The sequence below is a fragment of the Pundamilia nyererei genome, unplaced genomic scaffold, assembly GCF_000239375.1.
Source record: "Pundamilia nyererei isolate P.nyererei 1_Seehausen unplaced genomic scaffold, PunNye1.0 scaffold00008, whole genome shotgun sequence".
NCBI lineage: Eukaryota > Metazoa > Chordata > Actinopteri > Cichliformes > Cichlidae > Pundamilia > Pundamilia nyererei.
The window spans coordinates 5,802,247-5,825,732 of NW_005187409.1; the positions used below are offsets into that span (position 1 = coordinate 5,802,247).

General features: G+C 38.6%; 1 protein-coding gene across 2 annotated transcripts in view; it reads left to right on the forward strand.

The window, feature by feature from the left end:
- The window catches only part of pcdh11 (protocadherin 11), a 133,213-nt gene that overhangs the window by 39,764 nt on the left and 69,963 nt on the right, over nt 1-23,486 (forward strand). For both annotated transcript variants that reach the window (XM_005723119.2, XM_005723120.2), the window contains exon 4: nt 14,982-15,041. In XM_005723119.2, coding sequence (XP_005723176.1) covers nt 14,982-15,041 — 60 coding nt within the window. The remainder of the gene's footprint in view (nt 1-14,981; nt 15,042-23,486) is intronic.

The window sequence follows — 23,486 nt, forward strand, 5'->3', positions numbered from 1 at the left end:
TATCTATCTATCTATCTATCTATCTATCTATCTATCTATCTATCTATCTATCTATCTATCTATCTATCTATCTATCTATCTATCTATCTATCGTTACAGTATTAAACTATTCTTTCATGCAGATGTTCATAAATGGTAGTGTCGTTCATCAGAGCACAAATGAGATCAGGACTATTATTTCCAAAGTGCCCATGCTGATCTGACATCAGTTTTAGCTTCAGATCATGTTGAAAATGGAAGAAAAACAAGGACATATTTAGTGATCCTAGATCAGCGTACTTTCTCTGAGGTGTTTGATGAGAGCAGCTCCAGATTAGATTAGAGGCCTTACCCTGATGAAGGTAATCCATCATCTTGTAAGCAGGAAAGAAATTATGACAATTTAGTTCCAGCAAGTCTGTCAGAAGCTCTTAGCTTTTAGTTTCTAGCGTTGCGTAACTACAAACAGAATAAAGAAGTACAAATGAAGGCTGGTGGCTCGACATGTTTTATAAAACTTGGGGGATTTTGATTTGTGACCATGACAGAGATTGAAAATACATCATACGCTGAAAGTACCTCTTTTCTCTTTCCTGCTTTTTGTTTCTCTGTTTCACCTTTTGCCTTACCACTGCAGGCAAAACAAAATGCGTGCCGCTTCCATTTCATCTGCTAAACTTGGAGATAAAACACGTATAAAACTGGATGTTTTTTGAATGTTTCACCACTTTATTCCAGTTTGTGAGACGACAACGTCTTTGAACTTGATTTCCCCCCCAACGGTGCAAGTGCTGTGTAGCCCATGAAGTAAGCCTTCTTACTGGGCACTGAGGGAACGAGCTGATCAGCCTCTCAACACAAATCTTTTGTTTTTGTTATTCATGTCATATTTCTGTCAGGTGTGGCAGCTCATCAAGCTGAAATAATGAGGCCACATTCCATGATTAGTGACAGACTCTTTAGATATTTATGTGACAGTAAACTGTTTCCTTTGTCAGACAGTTGGTTCTTGTCATTATTTCACCAAAGATCCTATTTTCTTTTTTTAATTATTATTATTCTTATTATTTGTGTTGCTCACAAGCAGTGGCATTTCTCACCACAGCACTCCTTTTGCAGAAATACAATACCCCCTCTCCCCCGTCTCCCATAAATAATTAAATAAATAAATAAATGTATACTGTCGGTTGAAGTCATAAATCCAGAAACCACTTTATAAGTGGGCGTATTAATTTAATTGAGGCAGAATCTGTTTTGTGACATGAAAGATTAATGTGGGTGGAGAGTTTTAGCAGCTTAGGAGTTTAAATGTTTATGCATTTTTTGGTTTTATAATTCCTAATACCCATTAAGTGACATTAAATAATGTAATTTGAATAGCAATTTAAGTATTCCAGGATGACGTTTTACTTTGCTCCCGTGGCACAGTCGTAGCATAAGGTGTTTACTGCTTGAAAAACAATACCTGTATATCTCTGACACAGCACCGTTATTAAGCTTCACACTGTTCTCAATTAGACTGAAAGTATGATACTGATAAAGGTGATCAGTGAGTGTCTCAAACATATCACAAATGGTGTGGTAAGAAAAGCCAAGCCACATATTTATTCAAGTGAATCCAAAAAAAGTGCAGGTTTTGGATGAACTCTTTGTATGCTGCCTGCACAGACAACAGCTTGACAGTTGGTTTCAAAGAACATCTCAGCACCTGAAGGGAGGTGTGCAAGGAAGGGGAGAATCACAAAAGTGGTTCAGTCATGCACATCACACTGTTCTTGTTTTTATTAATTCCCACTGTACATCTCTGCAGCACTTAAAACAGACTTTAGCTAGCACCCTCTAACTCGCATCAAAGTCAGCACTTGTTTATTGTGTCAGCTTTAGTAATAGACATTTGCCCAAACAACTGACAGTAACATTCCTTATGCAAAATAGGCAAGAGTGAATTTCCATTGTTCTCGCTGTAGGGTGGTACTGGTTTCGCATCAATTTACAGGGGAATGAAATTTCAAATCTGAAAACGGTAAATGATATAGAAGAAAACCTTTTGTGTCCACACAGATGTTTGTTTGGATAGATTTTCTCTAGTTCTAATAATTTGCTTTGCTGTTTTACAACACTTTGCACCCAGGAATTTTCTTTATAGGTGACAACTCCTGTTTCAATAATAGTTGATTTGAAGCTGATCCCTTCATTTTGGCGCATATGACACGTTAAAACTTAATTAACTCTCCGTCCGCCATAATGAGGAGTGTGATGTGTGAGTTGAGTGCCAATAAGGCGCAGTGGGGAGAGCTCGGCAAAAAAAAAAAAAAAAAATCACACTAATTTAAATAATTGACATTATACATGCTGTGTTGAATAAATAATTAAATAAATAAATAACACCTCTGGATCATAGCTTGGGTTTCTCATTAGAAGGCAAACTGTGCAACTCCGTGCTCAGGAATGAAAGTCAAGTGAAGCAATTGCAATAATTACAGCAGCAAGAAAAGTCTGTGCCTGTTGGGAAGGGTATAGGGGCTTCATGGAAGGCAATGAGGAGGGAGGCGCCGGCTGTCTACAGGTGCCTCTGATTAAGGGTAATCTGGCTAGCCCTCCCCTTTTTTATCTCTGCAACAAGCCCTGCTGCTTCTGGGTGCCTTGAGCTCCGTAGCTGCCTGGCGTAATGAGCTCCAAAGCCACACAGTAGATGCCCTGCAGGACAGTCCCTACAGAGCTATAATGAGCACTCCAGTGTACCAATTCGTGCTCCCCACCAAGGGGCCCTAGAAGCCAGCCTTCATTCAGACATGGGTGGGCATGGCTTGTTCACCAAACCTTCAATAGCCACCTTTCACTTCAACTCCCTTTCCAAGGTAATGGCATCCCATCTGGACTTAGTGTGATGCTGTTGCGTGTGTGGTATGAGGAATGGCAACATCGAGATCGGAGTGTAAGTCAGAGGCGGCGATAGAGATTGAGCTGCTGCAAAAATAGAGAGGAGGCAGGACATCAGAATAGAGTGCCAGGTAAAGAGTGAGGACAGCTGAAGTAGCTGGGGATAGAAAAAAAAGGTAAATGAAGGTAGAGGGATAGAGAGTACTATAACTGACAGATAGAGTGAGCATAAGAGAAGGAGCGGAAGGTGAATTGTAAAATGAGGGAGCTGCCCAGTTAGATGGGAGACAGAGGGGTGGAGAGAAAGAGAGAGGAGTATCCTGGTATAATGAGGTCTATGGAGGAGGGTGGGTAAAGAGAGGAGGGGGTGTCAGAGTCCAAGGTGAGATAGTGGAAGAGCAGGAGAGTGAGAGAGAGTCAAAGAGAAAGAGAGGCTCTTTTGCCAAACAGCGGTCCCTCTGTTGGTGCTGGGGTGTATCTGTGTGTTTAAGAAACTGCACTGCTGTGCTTTTGCTCTCTTAAACAACCAGGAGGTGGGTGAGAGGATCGACGGGCCTGACCACAGAGCAGGGCTTTGAAGCTGCCTCACGCTGCGAGAAACTGTATTGGATTTAGAGAGACTGCCTTTCAAAATGAAAAAGCGGAGAATGAAAGACAAAAGAAATGGAAAACTAAAATAGAGAAAATATTACAAGAGAATAAAAAGAAATATGCATTATGCATGAAGTATTCCTCATACATGCACTTTCTGCAGTTATCACTAAAAGATTAGCATAACAATTAACATTTTATAATGGCCTACATGCCAGTAGCAAGATGGGGATGAAGAACATGATGTGGGATTATTCGCCATCATTATGTGGCCATAAACAATTTTCAGGGCTAGGAAAGATTCTGTTTATTTTTCAAATTAGTTGTCTTTTGCATCAAAGCCTTGTATTTTCCTGCATTTTGCATTTGTGGATGTGCTTCTCTGCGTGAACGCCTGCGCGCGTGTGTGTGTTCTAAGATGTTTGTGAAGTCCACAAGTAAAAAGGCCCTCATCATCTTTCATCTGTGCTGCATTTATTCTACAGTAGCAGCGCAGCAGCTGTTGCAGCTATATTTTTTTCTCCTTTTTTCCCCCTCCACACGTATTTTGTATTGCGTATAAAATCTTGTGCATCTTCAAATAGCACGTTGTCAGATCACCAGTTGTACCTACTGGCAACTGAAAAGAATACGTTATCATTGTCTGAAGAAATACGCTTGGGAGGAGAGTAAGTGTACAGCATTGTATACAGATACACAATAGACACCGTCAAATGAGTAACTTTTTTATACTACAACAGCTACATCTGTATCAGAAAGGATTAGCATGGCGGGAAGGATTGGACAGTGTGTCTTATTTTAATTGCTGTGTATTTTAAATAAATTCCCAATGCTTTTCTTCTTGAATAGAACCTCTGTGGGGACAGAAACTGTCTTTTCTGAATACGGTTCCATATGGGAATAAGGATTACATTATTATTATTATCTTGTGAGGGATTAAGGATTTGTCTCATTTTGTCCCAGTGAGTAGTGTTGCCCTGCAAAATACAACTAAATCACAACACAGTGTAACAAAATACATATACTTAGTTTTATTTTTTTAATAACAGCATCTCATGCATGCAAAACCAGTAACATTTTTCTAAAAAAGATACTGAAATTAAAAACGACATTCGGGCTCAGTTTTCAATCCATCATAGAGGACAGATCAGTGAAATTTCCTGTTATCTAAATGCGCAGCTTGACATTTTATTTTTGCTGTCATATTATTCTGTGTTACATCAGTGTCATCCTATTGTTGGGAACACGTGATAAAGAGCAATGCCAAGCAGTAGACGTGTCTATATGAGAACTATGCAACACGTTTTAGCTTAAGAATGGAAGGAGTGTTCGCTTTCTACTGCACATCTAAAATGTACACAAATTGGTATCATTACTTGTTTCACATGGGTCACTTGGCACCAGTGCAGTATTAACCGAGAGGACACCAGAACAAAGCGCCGCCCACAGCCACAATTGACCTTTGGGGTTCTGATCTCTTAATGTGTTTCTCTGTGTTGGTGCTGATAAAGCTTTTCTTTTCCTCTGTCCAAATCTATAAAGGTTTTTTTTTCAAAGATGCTGGCAATGCGAAGTGGGAGACACAAATACCCTCTCCATTCCACGGTCATAATCTCTGCCTCTGCCATCGATAGCTCTAATAGGTGTTTAGAAGGCCTTGTATGTGTCTCCATTTGATAGCCTGCTAATGGTTCGACATGTCATTCAGAGAAAATGTTTTGTGTTGAGTGGGCGGGATGGAAGCAAGATCAGAATTCACCACAGGAGGCCTTGGCTGAACAACTGAAACATGTAATCAAAAGCTCCCCAAATAAACCCCAACCCCCAAATCTTGTAAAACAGAGTATTTTCACTAAGTTAATCTATATTCCCACCTGAAAGAGATGAAAAGATGTGCATTCATGCTCAAAACACCCAAGTTATTTTGTTATGGCTATCTGGTAATTGTCAGGACAGCCTCTTTTAAGAAAGTCCCTTTTAAATTATTGAATCTGCCAAACGATTCACTGCTACATTTAGTCACTGTAATTATGAACTCACCACCCCAGCATAATACTGTGTTTTTGTGTATTTGACAAGCCATGTGTGATTGTGTGGTGATTCAAAAAAGTTTAAAGCCAGTTCTCAAATGTACACTTTGTACCATGTTAGATCTAAAAAGAGAGACGTTGGTGTCGGCGATGTGATTAGCTTCAGTCCCAGTTGGGCTGCAGAGAATGGAATACATTAGTTGACTAGTAGATATGTGAATTATATAATATTAGATTGATGTGTCCAATTGGATTTAAATGACAGTTATATTGTGTCTAAATCATATTTAAAACTGAGTGTCATATTGGATTCACAAGAGCAGACAGTCTCCCATTGGAGTACCTGCCAAAAAATAGATGAATCTATGAGTTAATTCTTAATCATTGCGAAAATGGATTTTAAAGATATCTGAAGTCTCGTCGTGCAATTTTTAACATTTTTCATTTCTTCGGTTGTTCATTAATTAAGAATTGTTATATATTTTTGTCCTATAATAGTCACATTACATTTTACAGCAAGAATTAGTTCGGCGGAGCACAGTAAACAATATATATAAATATAAACTGTAAAAACAATATGACTTTTTGACATTCAACACCACCATGGATTAATTATATCCTCTTTCCCAGAAAGAAATCCATTCATAATACTTTCTGACTTAACTCTGCCTTTTACACCAGGCTTCAGCAGCCTGCTGCTGCTACTTGGCCACAGAAGTTCTCCACTGGGGTTTAACGCAACCAATGAGATTATTTATGCTTGCATAGCAGCTCTGTCTCTGAAAAAACATGTTTGTATTGCTAAAACCCCAATCTGCCTACATGTCCTGGTTCATGTGTGGCCGTGACTCCCCAGACTGAAGGTTTGGTCGAGGTCTCTCTTTCTGCTAGTAGTGTGGAACACATGCCTGGCACGACCAGTGCCATGGGGGGAATGGCACACAGCTGGTTTGATTGGACTCTGGCCTTAATCGCCCATGTCTCTGCCATCAGCGCTCAAGGAGCAGTAACACACATGTTAACTGTGCTCATACAAGGGAAACTGATTGGAGCCTTCTAGATTTATTCCTAATCAAATACTGAATTGTGCCCAGACAGATAAAATGCTGGTGTCGCTTTCCAAGTCTGGTATCAGTGTCTAACAAGAAAGTTTGGGCTAGGTGTTCAACGAGCTACTTTGCGGTCTCAATTTTTCAGCAAATGAAGGGGGCTGTTGTCAGAGAGCTGATTGTAGGGTGCAAAATACTGGGTGACAATCTGCGTGTCAAGATAAATACATCTGCTCCTGAGGAAATGCCATTAGCCAAGCATATTTTAATCCTAAATAACTGTTATAAAAGGTTGCAAAACAAAAACACAAGGATCTAAAAGGTCAGTATTGAGCAGCTTAAACAAGAGTAGACTGCTCATCTAAACGAGAGCATCTCACCTGTAACTAATGAGAAGTGCAAGTTGGAGACTTTGTTTTTAATTCTCGTTCCTCGGATGTACTGTTATGCATCACATTTATCATTCTGACCTCTTTTGTCAAACAGCAGTCAAATCAGAATGCTTTTTTTAATAACACATGCACTGAATAATATAACTTGCTAAGATGTTAAATATTGTCATTTATCAAAAAAGCCATTGCCTGACCATGAGAAGAAGTCAATAACAATGTGTAGCTAATGTAATTTTGAATACACTTAATGCTCTGCTTAGCCGACTAGAGAGGGGACTGCAGTAATAAATCGGTTGACTGTTGCTGATAAGCTTAACAGCAAAGCAGCATCCAAGCATTTGAATGAGGGCATTAATGGTTGTTTAAAACAGGAATAATGAAGTGACAACAGCAGTGTTGTGTTGCCTCTTGCTCTTGAGAGGAACGTCTGCCAGTGGAGGAAAATGGTGACTTGCTTACTTCTAAAGGACATCAGCAGAGAAGTAGTACTTCCAGTCATCAGAACTTGGCGAATACTTTAATTGCAAATGACAAAAACAAACAAACAAACAAACAGAAAAAACAAAACAACGTGGCCTCATTTCAGCATTTCATTTCATTTGTGTCAACAGCTTCTCGTGCATGCGCACAAACTTAAAAGCGTACGCACAGGGAGACCACTCTTAATCTTTTTGACGCACACATGTGGATGCTCATGCACGTTTGCTTGCGAAATACACATAGAAGCTCATATGCAGTGCACAAACACAAAGCAAATGTCCTCACAAAGTAGATGAGCTCCATTCTGTGTCGAATCGAAAGCATCTGCAAAGCCAGTTGCTCTCGGCCGTGGAGGCGTGCATCAGCCGGCAGAGGCGCCTGCTTGGTGTCCCAGGGTGGCTCGCGTAACACTTGGCCTGCTCCCTAGCCACTGCCGGGATCAGAAAGGCCCACTGCTATCATCCGGGCGCTGGCAGCAGTGAGGCTAGGCTTAGAATGACAAATTGGTTTGAGGGAGTGAGTGAGGGAGAGAGCAAGCCAAGAAATATACTTTGAAGAGAGAAATGCATTCCGGGTTTCGACAAGCATGCCATATTATATGGTCAAGTGTACAAGTCTGACTCCTGCCACACGGATTGATCGAGATCCCAAAGACACTTAAATGAGGCGAGGGTCTTTCATCGTGACAATGCCAAAGAATTTATCTTAGAAAGTCACCCAAAATATGACTGGATTAGAGAGCTTTTCAGCATGCGGTCTCTCGTCTCGTGGCCTCAATTTTCATTGAACTGCCTTTTTATTTTTAGCAACAATAGTTTAGTAGTATTTGCTTATGTTTCACAGTGTTGGAAATGTAGAAATTTCTAAATGCACATTACAATATTTCCAACTTTATCCAAAGAAACCCGAATTATTGTGTAAATCAGGATGTTTACATACAGAAATGCATTTCAGATAATTGTAGAAATAATCTGAAAAAAATATATGTTGTGTAATACATGCTAATGTAATTTTCTCTGATGGATTATTGATTCAGAATGTATTACTTGCTTCATATTTCAACAAACTCATCATTGCCACCATCATCAGTGATTACAGCCAGTGAATGATGCTCTGTGTTTAGGGTTTGGGAGAGTTATTCTTTTCAAATGAAACACGCAGGGAAAAATGGTGGTTAGTGAAATGTTATCTTTATTTTGGACTGAAGTAGAGCATGAACTGATATTTAGCCACTAAATATTGCATATATAATACATGGGATATATAGCATATCACTATTACAAGTATCAGCTTAAAAAATTGTGGGTCTGTTTCTGTATGATGGTCCTGAAAACAAAATCTCCTAATGCAAAGTCAGAGCAATAAAAACAATATTAAGCTTCTTCAGCATATTTTAGATTATCGGAAACCCACATTCGGTGAAATCCGACTGTTGTTAATCCACAACAAAACTGCATTTGTAAAAAAAAAAAAACGTTCATAATTATAGGGGCAAGAAAATTCCAAAATAAATGGGGAACGGTGCAACTATTGACACTGGCAAGCTGTTTAATGTTGGAGGTGCACAGCATTCTGCTCAGCTCGAGGAGGAGACTGCGTACGAACGCTTTGCATATTCAAACAGGAAGTACTTTATTTATCGCGTGCAATCAAATCTACAATTGACTGTATAAGGGACAATCTAATTAAACATTACCACAATTATCGGTCTTGGCCAATTGGATAACTGACTTATTAACTAGTGTTGTGTTCTGCTGTTTTAAGCAATAGTTGTTTTAAACAAGCAGCTTTGTAGGTTGTAATTACATTTTCTGCAGGCTTGTTGGCACCTTGGTCAAAGGCAACCTCCTGTGTGGACTCCCTCATGTAAATAAGAGCCCCTTTCCTTGCCAAAGCAATCATGACATTGCACTGGTGTAATGCTAGGCCTGCAAATAAGCCATGTCAGAAGCATACGCACAAGACACCGGATGTAGCCCTCTTGAATTCCCTCTCTCAGCAAACTGCAGAGATGCACCATTTGGCATCTCTGGAATTTGGTTTGAGGTTGCAGAGTATTTTACTTTTGTTGTCAAATTGCTTTGCAAATGAGGCCCACTCTGGCACGATTTCAAAGAGCTTGTGCTATATGTGCAGCTTCCTTCAGGCACTAGTTTCTGAACCTTCATCATTCTCTATGCATATGCACAGTACTGCGCTAAGCTCACATGGAAGGCTAGATAAACATGCCAGGCTGGGAGGAAGATGGAAGGCAGTATGCTTATGTCTTGTCAGCCTGTCTGTATGTTGATTTTGTGTTGTTCAGCTTGACTGGCATGGTCTATCTAATAACATGGCAGGTAGACAGTACGAAAGCCTCGTAGGTTTCTACCCATTAAAATGATATTCAATCATTTTTTGATGCGCTTTTTTTTGCCCCAAACCACGCCTTATAATGATTCAAGGTTCGAGCGCCATTCACATTGAAATGTTGTGTTGCTTGAAGCCACATCAAAATAATTGTTTTGATATGTTCCGTTTTTGACTTGGCAATGACATTAATAGGAGGTGATTGTACAATGAGGATAAAAAGCATTTTTTGAGGTATGTTGACTAAATTTCAGCCATGAATCCCCTGGCTCACAATTATACGTTTTTAGTCTGGGCATCATGGAACAGCCATTGCTTTGAGATACAAGTGTTGCACATATTGCGTGTCCTTTTGATTGCATGTCCAAGTCAGCCACTAAATAATAATGCAGGGATTGAAACACTGCAAAATAGCCCAAGGCTCAGAAATTGCTAATGAACATCACCAGGGTGCAGCTGGGGTTGCACTGTGTGATAAAGGCATTGAAACCTTACTTCATGTTTCAAAGGCAAATAATCTGTGGTCGATTTCTTTATGCTCCAAACATCTGTGTCACTGCCTTAAAAGTGTCGGGAGACAATAAATGTGCACTAAGGAAAACCACAGATGACTCGCTAAAACGAGATATATATTCCAACATGTCATAGTTTCAAGTGTTAACTTCAGCACTGGACATCTTTATGGCATATGTTTCTGTGGACTGATAAGCAGTGGAAGCATGATCTCTGTCATCACAATATTACAAATATGTGTTTTATACTTGTTACATTTTCTCCTTTCACTGCCTGTCTAGAACTATTCTCACTTTGCAGAGAACTGGCAAGCAACGGGAAATCCGTGGAGAGGCAAAGAGACAGAAGGCAAGAAAAAGAGAATATATTTGGTGCTATGTGCTGCAGATCAAAAACATGGCAGTCACATGATCAAAGGCATTTGATAATCCTTGAACTACAATGCTCCTTTAATCCTAGCGAGAGAACTATATTTTATTGGGGGAGGAGGGCTGAAACAATGTTGGGGTGACAAACAGAGCTGAAGAAGCAGTAACTAGCTGGTAGAAATACAGTTTACTAAATGTGGCACAGTACTTTTGTGGGAGCTGGGGAAGAAAATAGTATAAAGCCTCCTTGTGTGGGGAGAAAATGGAGGCTGAGTTGATGGGACTAGAAACACAAATGTGCCACAAGTCAGTGTCCACTCAGCACTGAATAGTGCTCTTGTTTTTTTTCACTATACTTGTTGGGGAAGTTGGCTCGGTGAATGTGACTAGACTGCCTTATACTACATCTGCCACACAGAAACAGAGTGCAAGCTACACAGGGTTTGGGCTACGACTTCTCCCAGTCAAGTTGAGTTTCTGGCTAGTTCATTTTCCTGAAGATTCTTTTATACATATGTTTAAAAAATTGGATGGTTTACAAAAATATGCTATATAATCAAATGGCAGAACAACAACATACCAAATTGTATTTATTATTTATTTATTTTAATTCATTGTGAATTTACATATGATATATTACACTTTTAAAAAAACCTATGCAATTCTTGAACTGCAATATTTCATGTTGGGTGTAAAAGCAGCACCATCCCTATAGAGCCTGAAGGTTTTCACAACTTGCAAAAAACACTTGTCCACAAAACATTGTAAAGAAATTTGAGATTTTGTTCAGGACTTAAAGTAAAGGCATCCAAAGAATTAGACAACTCTGTGCACAAAGGATCAGGCAAAAAACACAATATGTGTTTTTTGCCTGATCCAGTTGTGCCTGATCGGTGAGTTATCAGGTACAACTGCTTTAAAACAGATGTCGCTCTGTAGTGGGAATCATTGCACAGGCTCAGACACATTTCTGAAAATCATTGTCATTAAACACAGTTCATCCACTAGATGAAAGTTAAAGCCAGGAACATTATAAGAGAGTCTATTGTAACACTATCATGAAAGAATCTGGGGACTATTTCTAATCTATATATTATACAGCAGCAAAGCTGAGAGTAGAAAAGCTTTTTTAAAACCTGAAGTGACATCCACACACAGAGCGATTCACTCATCCATATCACTTTGAAGTTAATGTAGGTGCAGACTCTGGTTGCCTAGGTAACCCTCTAATGCATTTAATACCAGGTCATATGTCAATCAACAGTATCCTGCACTCTTAGATGTAGTTGCTTCAGTTGCTCACCTCAAATCTGAGAAACGTTGACTTGTTGAGGTGTATATGGCTGCTGAGTGGAGTTTTTTATACCTTACAATGCAAAATAAAAAAAAAATAAAAAAACATATTTTTTAAAAACTTACCCATTTTCTCAGAAAGTTGTATATCAAAACTTTTTTTTTTTTTTTTTTTTTGCAAGAGCATGATCCCGGAGCCGAAGAGAAGACGTAACATTTTTATCACCTCACACCTGAAAAGTTTTACTGAAGCTTTACTTGTGTTCAGTGATGCACATCTTCTCTTAAATGTTTTTTTCTAATATCACACAAGATTAATAGAGACAGAAAACATATAAATGACAAATAGCTATTTATGAAGTCTTTTATGACAAAAGATTTCAGATTTTTATTATTATATCTTAACAGGCACATAAAAGCCCATTTTTAACATTCACCTTTTTCAGTTCTGTAGTTTTTTTTTTTTTTTAAAGACAAAGTAAAAATCAAGAAAACTTTCATCTGAAACTCTTCAAAGTATGCTTGTTCTGAAGAAATTTAAGATTCCGTGTGGGAAACTTTCAACAGAGAAGCTGACAACTCACAGGTCCTCAGCTGGCACTGTCATTACTATAACCTTAGACCAAGATTGTGTTGGACTGTGAAAGGAGTAGCACACAATGTACATTTTTTGGCAGATTCCCACATGGAATATCTTTAAAAGAAATACTCCAGTGACTTTCAGAAGGCAGTCAGTCTCATTGTTCAAGAACCATAGAACAACTCTCTGTCCCATGCAGCTTTTTACGCACATGTTGGTAAAGTGAAATAATAAAAAAAAAGAGTATGTATTTATAGCAAAAACAAAAAACCCTTCTAAATAAGAAGTTTAAATATTTTGCATATTTTTGTTTTCATTTGTCTTTTATGCAGACTTTTAGCGGGAAAACTGTGCGACATTTATTAAAGTACACAGTTTGTGAGCTGCTGAGTGAGGCTCCTAATTTATATGATGAGAGTAAAGACAGCGAGATAGAAATAGAGCTCATTCTTACATTTTATCAAAACATTTCCAAGAAATCAGAAAGATAAAATTGTCTTATATTTTCAGAAACTGTAATATATATATGTGTAACATGCGCTCTCTCTGGGCCTCATCCTATTACAATGACCAGCCCATGCATGGTGAGAAGACAAAAACATCAATATGTGGCGTAATCCAAATCCCTCTGTTGCAAGCATTGTCAATAGTCTTCATTATCAGATGCAAAATGTCCCAGACAAAGGTGAGTTGAAAAATGACAGTCGTTTTTACTTCCATATGTTTTCCCTTATCACCTCTCTACTCTACTGTCTCTCCTGTAACTGTGCGGAGATGAGCTATGAGCTGTTTGTCAGAAAAGCTGTACAGTTTCCACGCTGATGAAACACTAATGATTATTATATAGATTTAACGAGTGAGTTAAACTAGGAATTTATTAGAAATGGCATGAGTGAAAAGTGGTGGTTAGCTTTATTGTTTTTTTTTTACTTTTTTGCATTTGATAATGTCTCTTCTTTAACAGTATTTGTACTTCCAAATTAAAGTAGTTGTTAATTTGGATCACATATTGTTTTGTACAAATTCAACAAAACAAAACAAATAAATAACTAAATGCTTTTGCATAAACATCACATTGTGTGTTCAATAGTTTTAGCATATTTGGCATTGATGGTAAAGGGAATATTTTCCTGAATGCTTTGTGTGAAGTTTTTGCAAGTCATGCCTTGATTAATCGCCAGTATTGATGGCGTGCCGAGTTATCTGTACATTGCAAACACTGTGGTTCACATTATAATTGATTGGACTCTCTTTTTTTCTTTTTTGTCACTCTCCTCCTAACTCTACAATATCCTGTAGAATCTAATATTCACAATTTTGGAGGCAGTGTTCAGAATCAAGGTCATTCATTTTCCCCCACTGGGAACATGCAGAAGGAAACTCCATTTCCTGCTCCTACCCACAAAGAAAATAATTCATGTTTATTTGTCACATCAATTAAGATATCATGGTTATATTGCCTACTCAATCTGTAGGGAAAATTTTGTCTACTAATTCCATCGTCCCAGCAAGGCCCATTTATTCATTTATATTTCATGACCTGGTGTTTACGCTACAGTGAATGCCTGGCTGATTTTTTTTCTCCCCTCTCTTAGTTGCCTTGTCCAGAGAGGTGTTCTCCTTCTACGTTGCGATGAAATATAGATGTTAAGAGTCTGGAGAGTCGAGTGTCTCATCTGTCCTAGAGAAACCATAAGGCAGCCATTAATAGTGTCACAGAGCATCAGACGTACCACAGGCACATAATTGGAAATGAGGACATAACTGAAAGCACCTGCTTGAAAATCAACAGGGCCTTCCCACGAGGCAAGCCCTCGGTAGATTCCAAAAGAAGTTTTCCGAGCCCCTCCGCTTCCCTGCTGGTTCTGTTTCACCCATTGCTCTTTTTTTTTTCATTTCTCACTGAGGTCAGCTCAAGATGGCTTATTGTTTTTTCTTTTTCTTTTTTATGATGGCATTGTGAGTATGCAAATACTTTGGATCTTTGCATAATCACAAGCAGCAGGACCATCTGTTGTTGGCTTGTTGACTTACCTTGTGTCTGCTTTTAATGGTGTTTTCTTGTATCTGAGTGATGTATTGGTGTATTAACAATGTGATAATCATTTAACCTCAAAAAATGCAGTCGGGCGTGTACGAAAAATCCGAACATATGTTCAGCAAAATCTTCTGACAAAGAAGGATTTATAATCTTTGAGCAGGGATAGAAATAAGGGAACACAAAAACAAATAACAAAAAAAATCACTCCGCTCACGTTATGTCAGATAAGACGACGCTGTCAAGATAGAGATTTAAAATGTGACGCTTGACAAATATTGTGATCTTGGCTTAGTGGGTAGTAAAGAGTGGGAGTTAACCCCCACTTAAAAACACAGCAAAAATACTAATAGCAAGGAATAGTAAATAAGATGAAACTTTATGCAGGGATATGCCTCCAATGAAACATGTCCCTGATAATGTTTTTTTTTTCTACTAGAACCAGAGCCAGACACCAGAGAAGTCTTTTAACTCACCGCCTCCCATTTGTCCTCATAAGGTAAGCTCCAGTTTGCTTTCAGGCAAGGAATAAACAGCATTATATGAAATAATTACAGATATTTTAAGAATGCGATGTTCTTATTAAGCTGTGATTCTGTGTCTATTTGCAATTTTGCATTTGTAAATTAGCTGCATAATATGTCAAGACCCTTTTCATCTTCTCACATATCTGATGTTCCATTCACCATATCATTGCAAGACTCTTTGCCAAATGGTGTGCAAAATGAATTTGTTTATCATGGGTTCTTAAAGAAACTATTTTCATTTCCAAGACAACAGTTTCATCTGTTTTCTGTTCTTCCTCTGTGCGTTCTGCTAATCGTTCGAGATTTATTTAACATGAAGCGAGAAGGGCAAATTTATTCAATGCTAATTAGTCTTGTACATGCACAGTCAAAGTCATCACTTCACTGTGATGGTCTCAAGTCGTCACCACACACTGACTGAAGTCACTGTCCCCTTCAACCTCTACTCCTGATGCGTGACTCTTGCAAATGTGATAATGTGCCATGCAGTGAAATTCGCGCAATTTCAGTTCACTTAGCACCAAACGTGTCAAAAATGCCTGTGTCCTTTTCTGGATGAATGGGCGTTATGGCTGAGAGTGGCTTATTGCAAGAGTGGACCTTGGTAAAAGGAGCCCAATAGATGGAAGCTGTCTGACAGGCTGTCATCAACTGTTCAAAGCCTAACACCGCTCTACATCCCTAATGCACAGCTAGCTGTCTGAAATGACTTTGGTGGCATTAAAATATGCAGACAGTGGTCGGACAGTAAATAATAACAAAATATGATACCCGTTTCTCTGCTCTGTCACTAGAAAATCACTGGAAAAAGTAAATTATCTGCATATCTATCATTGCAGAATAAGAACGCACATCCATGTAAGGCCTGAACTTTTCAAATTTGGGTTGCTTTTGGTGAGAAATTACAGCGTGCCGTAGCTTTAATGGGGTGTTACAGATGTGTTAATGTAAGAAGACATCACTTTCGATTGCTCCACATACTATGTCTACGTCTTGTTTCCTCTGGACCCCATACTTCTCTCTCTTTCACTCTTTCCATTTTTACCCAGCTGATCAGGGCTGATGTAATGGGGGAACACTGTGGGTTTGCAGATAGTGTTATTCACGTTTTAGCTGTTAGCAGCTGAACATAATCTCCCTCTAGTCAGCTCACATTAGTCTCCATGATCCACACCAGCCCAATATGTGCAGCGAATGCATTGGGCCAGCTGGGGTAATTTAGTATGTCAGTCAGTTCAGGAGGCTGGTAAAATGAGTAAATGGCTGGATATGATTTATATGTAAAGAATATTCTGATTATAATGGCTCTCAGAATAGAATATCCACTGGCTTTTTAAACTTCTCTTCATCTGCATTGTGTGCATCCCCCAGATAGATAGCGAAATGAACAGAGGGCTTTTAAACTGACTACTCTGTGATTATATTAAGAATGTGAGAGTGAGAGAGCGAGGAGAGGGAGGAGATCAGGTGCCCGAGCACTAAGTATATATAATTGCTTCTTGACACATTGGCCAAATTCTGCAGTGCCAGGATCTGAGCGAAGATGATTAACGGCTGTCCAAGTGGGTGGGCACTGCAGGTCGTTCAGGGCCTTTGGTTTCCATAGTGATTCTAGTCTAAAGGCCATATATTGCATAGTGAATATCCCAGAGGTCCACACATTGTTAAACTACAATTATAACTCACATCAAGAACATTGTCTGTCCACCGCAAACTCTCTTATTCACCCACCAAGTGTCTTGCTGCGTTTTCCCTCTGCTCATCATTTATTTTCTCTTCTTATTTTCTTAAATTGTCTCCCCTAGCTGGCGAGAAGATAAAGAGTAAAAATTTTGCATTATGTGAATAATTGATGTGTGGGCTCACCTCAGAGCATCATCACACTACGGCAGTCGGGGTAAGAGGTGAGGGTAAGATCATATTTCTGACATGAGGCTTCAGGCTACAGAAAATTGTTTGACAAGGGTTTTCACAAGGTTTTCCTGTGAATCGACAGCGTGAATAACAACTCCTCATTATAGCACAACAGGGTAGTAATAAAATGTGAATAGGGATGCACATGCTTGGTTCTGTACATAAAGTCATGTGCGTCTGACAAGCTATAACATACAAGTAGTTCATTATAATACGGTTCTTGGTATCTGAGGTGGCTGTGTATAATAATGTGTGTGTAAGCATGCCAAAGTATGTGTATGTCTTTGTGAACACCACAATTTAAATAGGTGACAGATGGAGAGGACAAGGGATGGGGGTGGGGATCAAGCACCTCTGACAATATGGGGCCTGCACTGCACCTTGTTCTTGCCAACTCTGAAATAGCTACGGTAAACTAAAGCCGTGTGACTCCGGGATGCCATTTCACAGTTTTGTTTTCCTCGCGTTTCACAGTTTTTATTTCCACAAAAGACAAACTCTCTTGTGAAATGTCACCTAACAATGTAAAAGTTGAGTGATGAGCATGCTAGAAAAACACCTTGCTTCTTGAAGGGTTAGACTTTATTCTGTGAAGTTTGACAAAGACATGAATGTAAATGCGCTGAGTGTTACAGATAAAATTCTTAAGACATACAGTGTGCAGGAGCTTTTTAAAGCCAAGGAAAGGCCACCGAATAAACACATTTCAATGGTGATTCACTCTGTATAATAAAAGGAAATCCCTCAGGCATCCAAACAAAAGGCCTGTCATGCAGCAATTAAGCTTTGTTATTTGCGTCAAGCAGACTATGGATAAGTAATGTATCTTCCTAAAGATGTACGTCCACATCCTCGCACATGCAAGTGCACGGGCAAACACAGTCAGTCACTCAACCCCAATTCATTTGAGGTAAATGTAATCTCAGAAGACAAGCAGCAACAACCCACGGCTCCATCAAGGTGCCTGGGGTTGCATTGGTGGCCATCGTCAAATAAATAATGCTTTGTGACTGAAAAAAAGACAATCCAAAAGGTCATCTGTGACCTCTGGGACCAGTGCTGTGCAGCATCTGTCACTAGCAAGCACCGCATGTCTGTGTCAAATGGCAAAAGGTATGTGGTGCAGCCAGCCTGCCATGTAATGAAGGGAGTAGGCCTCTATATACATAACATCACAGTCACAATTGTATTAAGAGGGCTCCACAGTATCCTGGCTCATCTGCAGGACATCTTCTACGCACCATAGTATAAATGACAGAATGGAAAATTATCTACAATATTAATAAATAAATACACTTTTCAAGATCATACCTGGCATATCAAGAAAGAAATTCATGTTCTTTGGAAATCTAACTGAAAAAAAGGATAAAAAAGTATTTGACATCCCCTTAATCCATTTAATCAGTAATGAAGTTTAGGTAACTTTCAGGATGTTAAGTGAACAATGGCTATCCTCTCTGATGATATTTCACTTGTCACATAATTTCCGTAACAGCAGTTAATGGTATCAAATATTCAGGGTAAAATGATGAAGAAATATATAATCGATGCTTTCCTTTCAGCCAACTTACAATTCTCATATATCTGCATCAGACCACACCTCTGTGTGGAACAAATCAATAATATTCCATTTCTAACCAAATTCTTCTTTTTGTATGGTGAAATCCGATCTTTATGGACACAGTAACAAATTGGATATCCCCACAGTCACATTGGAAAAAGAAACACAAGCACAGAGACAACATGGGTTGCTCTGTAAAAAATGTACCATGCATATTGTTTGACGAAATTGCGTACCACACAAATTTCATTCTGAATTCTCTCAAAGTGCAAATGAGGCTCACTTCTGTTAGTATATTTCCCAGATCCCCTGCACTGTACTCTCTCACATGCTGGCTGTCCTTTCCTCTCACTCGCCACGTATCTCCCTCCCCACATCCAGCTAAACCAATCAGGGATTTGAGGGCCTCGCCTCCAATCAATTACGACCCAAATCAGTGCAGAGGCCTTTGATATAGAATCATTTGTCAAATCAGTGCAGATGGCTGAGGGCAGGTACCCTTGTGCTATAGGCCATATCCATGTGGAAATCTCTGCTCAGGGTGGGCTCTCCTGATGCTCCCCAACCTATTAATGGGAAGTCATTTTGTGCGCCAGGACTGCAGTCCAGCTGCCTGGTCTCCTAGATTGCTAGTGTTTAAGCATCTTAGTCAAACAGAGGATAATAGCAAATGATTTGAACTTTGTAGGCAAACGGAATATGAATCTCATGGATCCTACTTGAAGTTTTCAAATGGACTGTACAACGACTACAAGAGTACCCAAGGTGTATTTTAAAACTCTAAATTATCACATGCAACCTGCTGTGACAAAATACTTTAGTACATGAGCTAATCCACTGCAAATGGTGCCCCAGAAATACCAAATAGAAATTCAGATTTTCATCATGCGAGTGCTGTTTACTTGTGCATGTTCACTTTTGAACAGTTGAAGAGAAAACTTCTGAATACAACTAAAACTGAAATACAGCTAAACCTAAGACTTAAATACACTAATTCAGATTGTGGTAATAGTAACTTAAGGTCAAGAGTTCCTGTTCACAACCAAATTTTAACCAAGCAATAGCAATATATAATAGTGAATAATCAGACAATGCTTATCAAGAGAAAAAAATATAACCTAAATATATTTAGAGGACATTGTGAGTGTGCCTGTCTCACCGGTGCTGTTTGATATGTCCTCCTTAGGAAAAGGCAGAATTAAAAACATTATAAATACAATATTTTCAGTGTATTTAAGTTCATTTAAGTGTGATTGGGCTACTTTAATAAGCTTACCAAAACTCACCTCCTAAAAAAGTCTTCAACCTTTAGCCTTTGTTTCTTTATACTCTTATATAAAGGGACCTTGGGTTTCAGCAAATTCAGCAATAATACATATAACTAAATAATTATTATCTTTTATTGTTTTTGTTTTGAAAACCCAATATATTTTTAGAGCCTCTGTAAAGCTCCCTATAACTTCTTATAGTGATTTATCATAGCCTTCAGAGTTTCAAACCAAGTTGCTTCTTCTTACAGTATCGCATGTAGACTATTGTCTCAAGCGATGACATAGTGAGCTCCTTTAAATACCTAGGAGTTTTCATTTTTACGATCTAGCACATTTCTAATAAGACATTGGCAGACGTTAAACACGGCATCACAGGAAGCTATGATGGATGGTCATTGCGAGATTGGATCAGAACTGCCATCTAAACCAATCCTCCAACCTACCACCACCTACTCGTTGTGTCTAATCTAACACTGAGCACGATAGATGGTTCTGGAAGCCCTTTTACAATGTGTAAAAAACAATATACATGTAAGTATATCTACACATTTTTACTTATATCATGTTACAGAATGAAATTCTGTTCTATTGTAATAAATAAAAACTAAAAGAAAAAGAAAAAGAATAAAGATAAGATAATACAACCCTAGTCTCGTCATTGTCATCATCATCATCAGTGACATTTTATTCTCTTATATTTTGTGTTCCCACCCGTTTTTTTCTTTTTTCCTGGGCATGATTAAAAACTCTCTAAAATGCACAGAAATGTTTTTAAGGTCTTGAGGTTTTGAGCTATTTTGCAAGCAGTTTTCTTGGAAACCAGTTGCAGAGTTTGCGTCATGCAATGTTCTTTGCACTGTGAACATCAGTGAAACAACAGTTTCCAAGGATTCCTTGTGCCAAGCCAGGAGCACTCATCTGTTTTTTAAGGCCCTTTAAATACTAGATTTTATTTGGCATCATTATTTAAGGATACTTGTAGCTCTTTCTATACTTTCTAATAACTGCTGCAGATGTGTTTGAGGTTTTAAGTCCCTAATATGCAGGACTATGTAGCAACAGTCAAAAATGCGAAGCTCCAGCTGTATTTGCGTTCACGTCTTTTCCTTGGTAACCGTGTCTTTACAGTTAATCTTGAATTGGAAATTATATGTCCAATCATTTGTATGGCAGTAGAAATAACGTGATCTCACCCAATTGCAAATTTGCTGTGTAGTCTCTGGTTTTAATTATACACTTTCACTTAAAAACAGTGCAAATACTGTAAGATTATGCAATAACATATATTTTTTTAAATAACTGAGCAATTTCACAGGGTGTAGTTTTTTTGTTTATTGTAACAGCAATACTGAAACAAGACATTGTCACAAATTGTCATTAGGCAAAAGCTGTGTTGTTAGGCTTTCGTGTTTAATGACTTAAAAACAGCATTATAGGCTTCATTAGTTAGCACGTCGGTGCAAGTTAGATTATCTAGGAATAGATTTGAAAAGTTAAAGCAAACATAACTTGTGTCCTTAGGTTATCTGACTTGTCAGAAAAGGCATTAAATAATAAATGATTAAAAGAACATAAATAAATGTAAAAAAAATATCCTCAAAATCCAGCATGTTTAATTTATAGCTGAACATTAATCACAAAATGCTCAGCATTCAGCATTCACGGGTGAGGTTTAAGTTATATAAAAAAGCTTCTTTTAATGATTTTATTCATGAGAAAGGTATTATTCAATGCCTTCATGTTTCAGCGATGTATCCTTGCTAAGATGTATCCTCCCTAAGATTATAAATCAGTGCAGTGCAGTGGGATGTCATGGATGCCAGCCCTCAGTTCTCTGTGCAAGAATAAGACGAGTTCCCTCTAGTATTTGATGCACATTGAATATGTCTTCAGATCAACACAGCACAACTGTTTCCCTGGCAGACAGAACAAAGATCACAGAAATCTGAAATGCAAAGTAAACGTTAAAAAAAAGAAGCACAAAAGCAAAACAGCCTTACCCTAAAAGTGAGAGTTTTGAGCACTGTGAACACATTTTAACCCAAAACTGCTCCTGCAGCAATCAGCATAATCATCAGCCTGCTGCATTCTCAGATAAGATAGTGGGTGCATTATCTGTCCTCCAGTTTCACAATTTTACTCATCATACAAGCAACACTTTCACTGTAGGTGGCAATCAAGCTGCATTCTTAATTGATGTTAATATGTCGCATGTTTTTGGGATGTCCACACTTATTTATTTTATGAAGTAATTATATTACTTGGAATTTACACACTACTAGTAAACACACACACAAAATGTTCAATTAACAAGTGTTTCGTCAAAAATATCCCATCATACTGTGAGAGATGTATTCCTCTGTCTCTTTGACTTTTGTTATAATACACTCTAGTTTGTGCACCATTGCCAACCGTGTGCACCACTTTGTTTCCACAAAGTGAAAGCCAGCTTTTGTTTTCTCTACAATTGTAAAGGAGATATATGCGTGTGTATTTATATTATGACACTGATTTCATGATCTCTGAAATGCTTGATATTACTTAAGACAGAAGAGAATAAAAACCAACAAATGAAAGAGGAAACCGCAGTTAGGAAATGATTACAAGCATGTAAGCTCTCTAGGCAAGAACAAGCTGCATTGCTCGGGATATTTTTCTCACCCTCTGCCTTTGCATATTTCACACTGGCATATCTTTCGAGATGTAAGTCATACTGAGAGATTTGACTCTGCATGCTAAAAAGGCATAAATACAGGGGAAAAAACATAACCAGCAGATGACCTTATTACACTCAGTATGTAACATGCAGTAGCAATATTGCCTTTATTTGTCATTATTACCACCCGCAATTACTGTGAGTAGGAGGAATATTAAATTGACAAAGAGGGCCTCTGACTAAATGTTAAGGAGCCCTCCTGTCATGTGAGACACATTCCTACTGTTCTGAGTGGGCTGGTATGGCTGTGTTTTACTACTTATGGATATTCAATGGAAGAGCACAGAGCGGGTCTTGCTGTAATAAGGCATTTACCAATGCAGAGTAGCACTGTGCGCTGTGAGAACATATGTTAATGCACTTGGCTGTGGCCAGAGAAACAGCGAGAGGTTTGGAAAAAAAACACATGGGACTGGCCTCCTGGAGCACACATAGCCTTCTACAAAGATATTAATATGAGTCAGTGGTGGAAGAGGAGGAAAAATTACCCTGGCAGTGAGGAGACGTTTGTTTTCATGATGGTGATGGACCCCAATTGAGTAAAGCAGGCTGGAGAAGAGAGGATACTCTGTATTGGATGGCTTTTGAATTGCATCAGTGGCACACCTCTAACTGGCTCCTTTGCCAGAGAAGCTGACAACAATGTATTTGGGGAATATATGCATGAAGGAAATGGGAATATGTTTATGAAAATAGCCTCTAATTTATCAAGACTGTTCTGCTAAGATTTTTGTCTGTTTTCAAGAAGAGATCTTAATGGCTGTAAGTAGAAGTAGGATTCAAACCTAATTCAAATTTTGTCATTTGAGTGTAATTTGGCCATCCTTTATCACAAACCATGTCAAGCTGCCATGTTAATTTGTCCTAATACAACGCGTGGCAGTACACATGCATCATTTGTGTTGAAGTTCTTTTGGCTTGTTTTTTTTATCTAACTTTGAACAACATGTAAAAA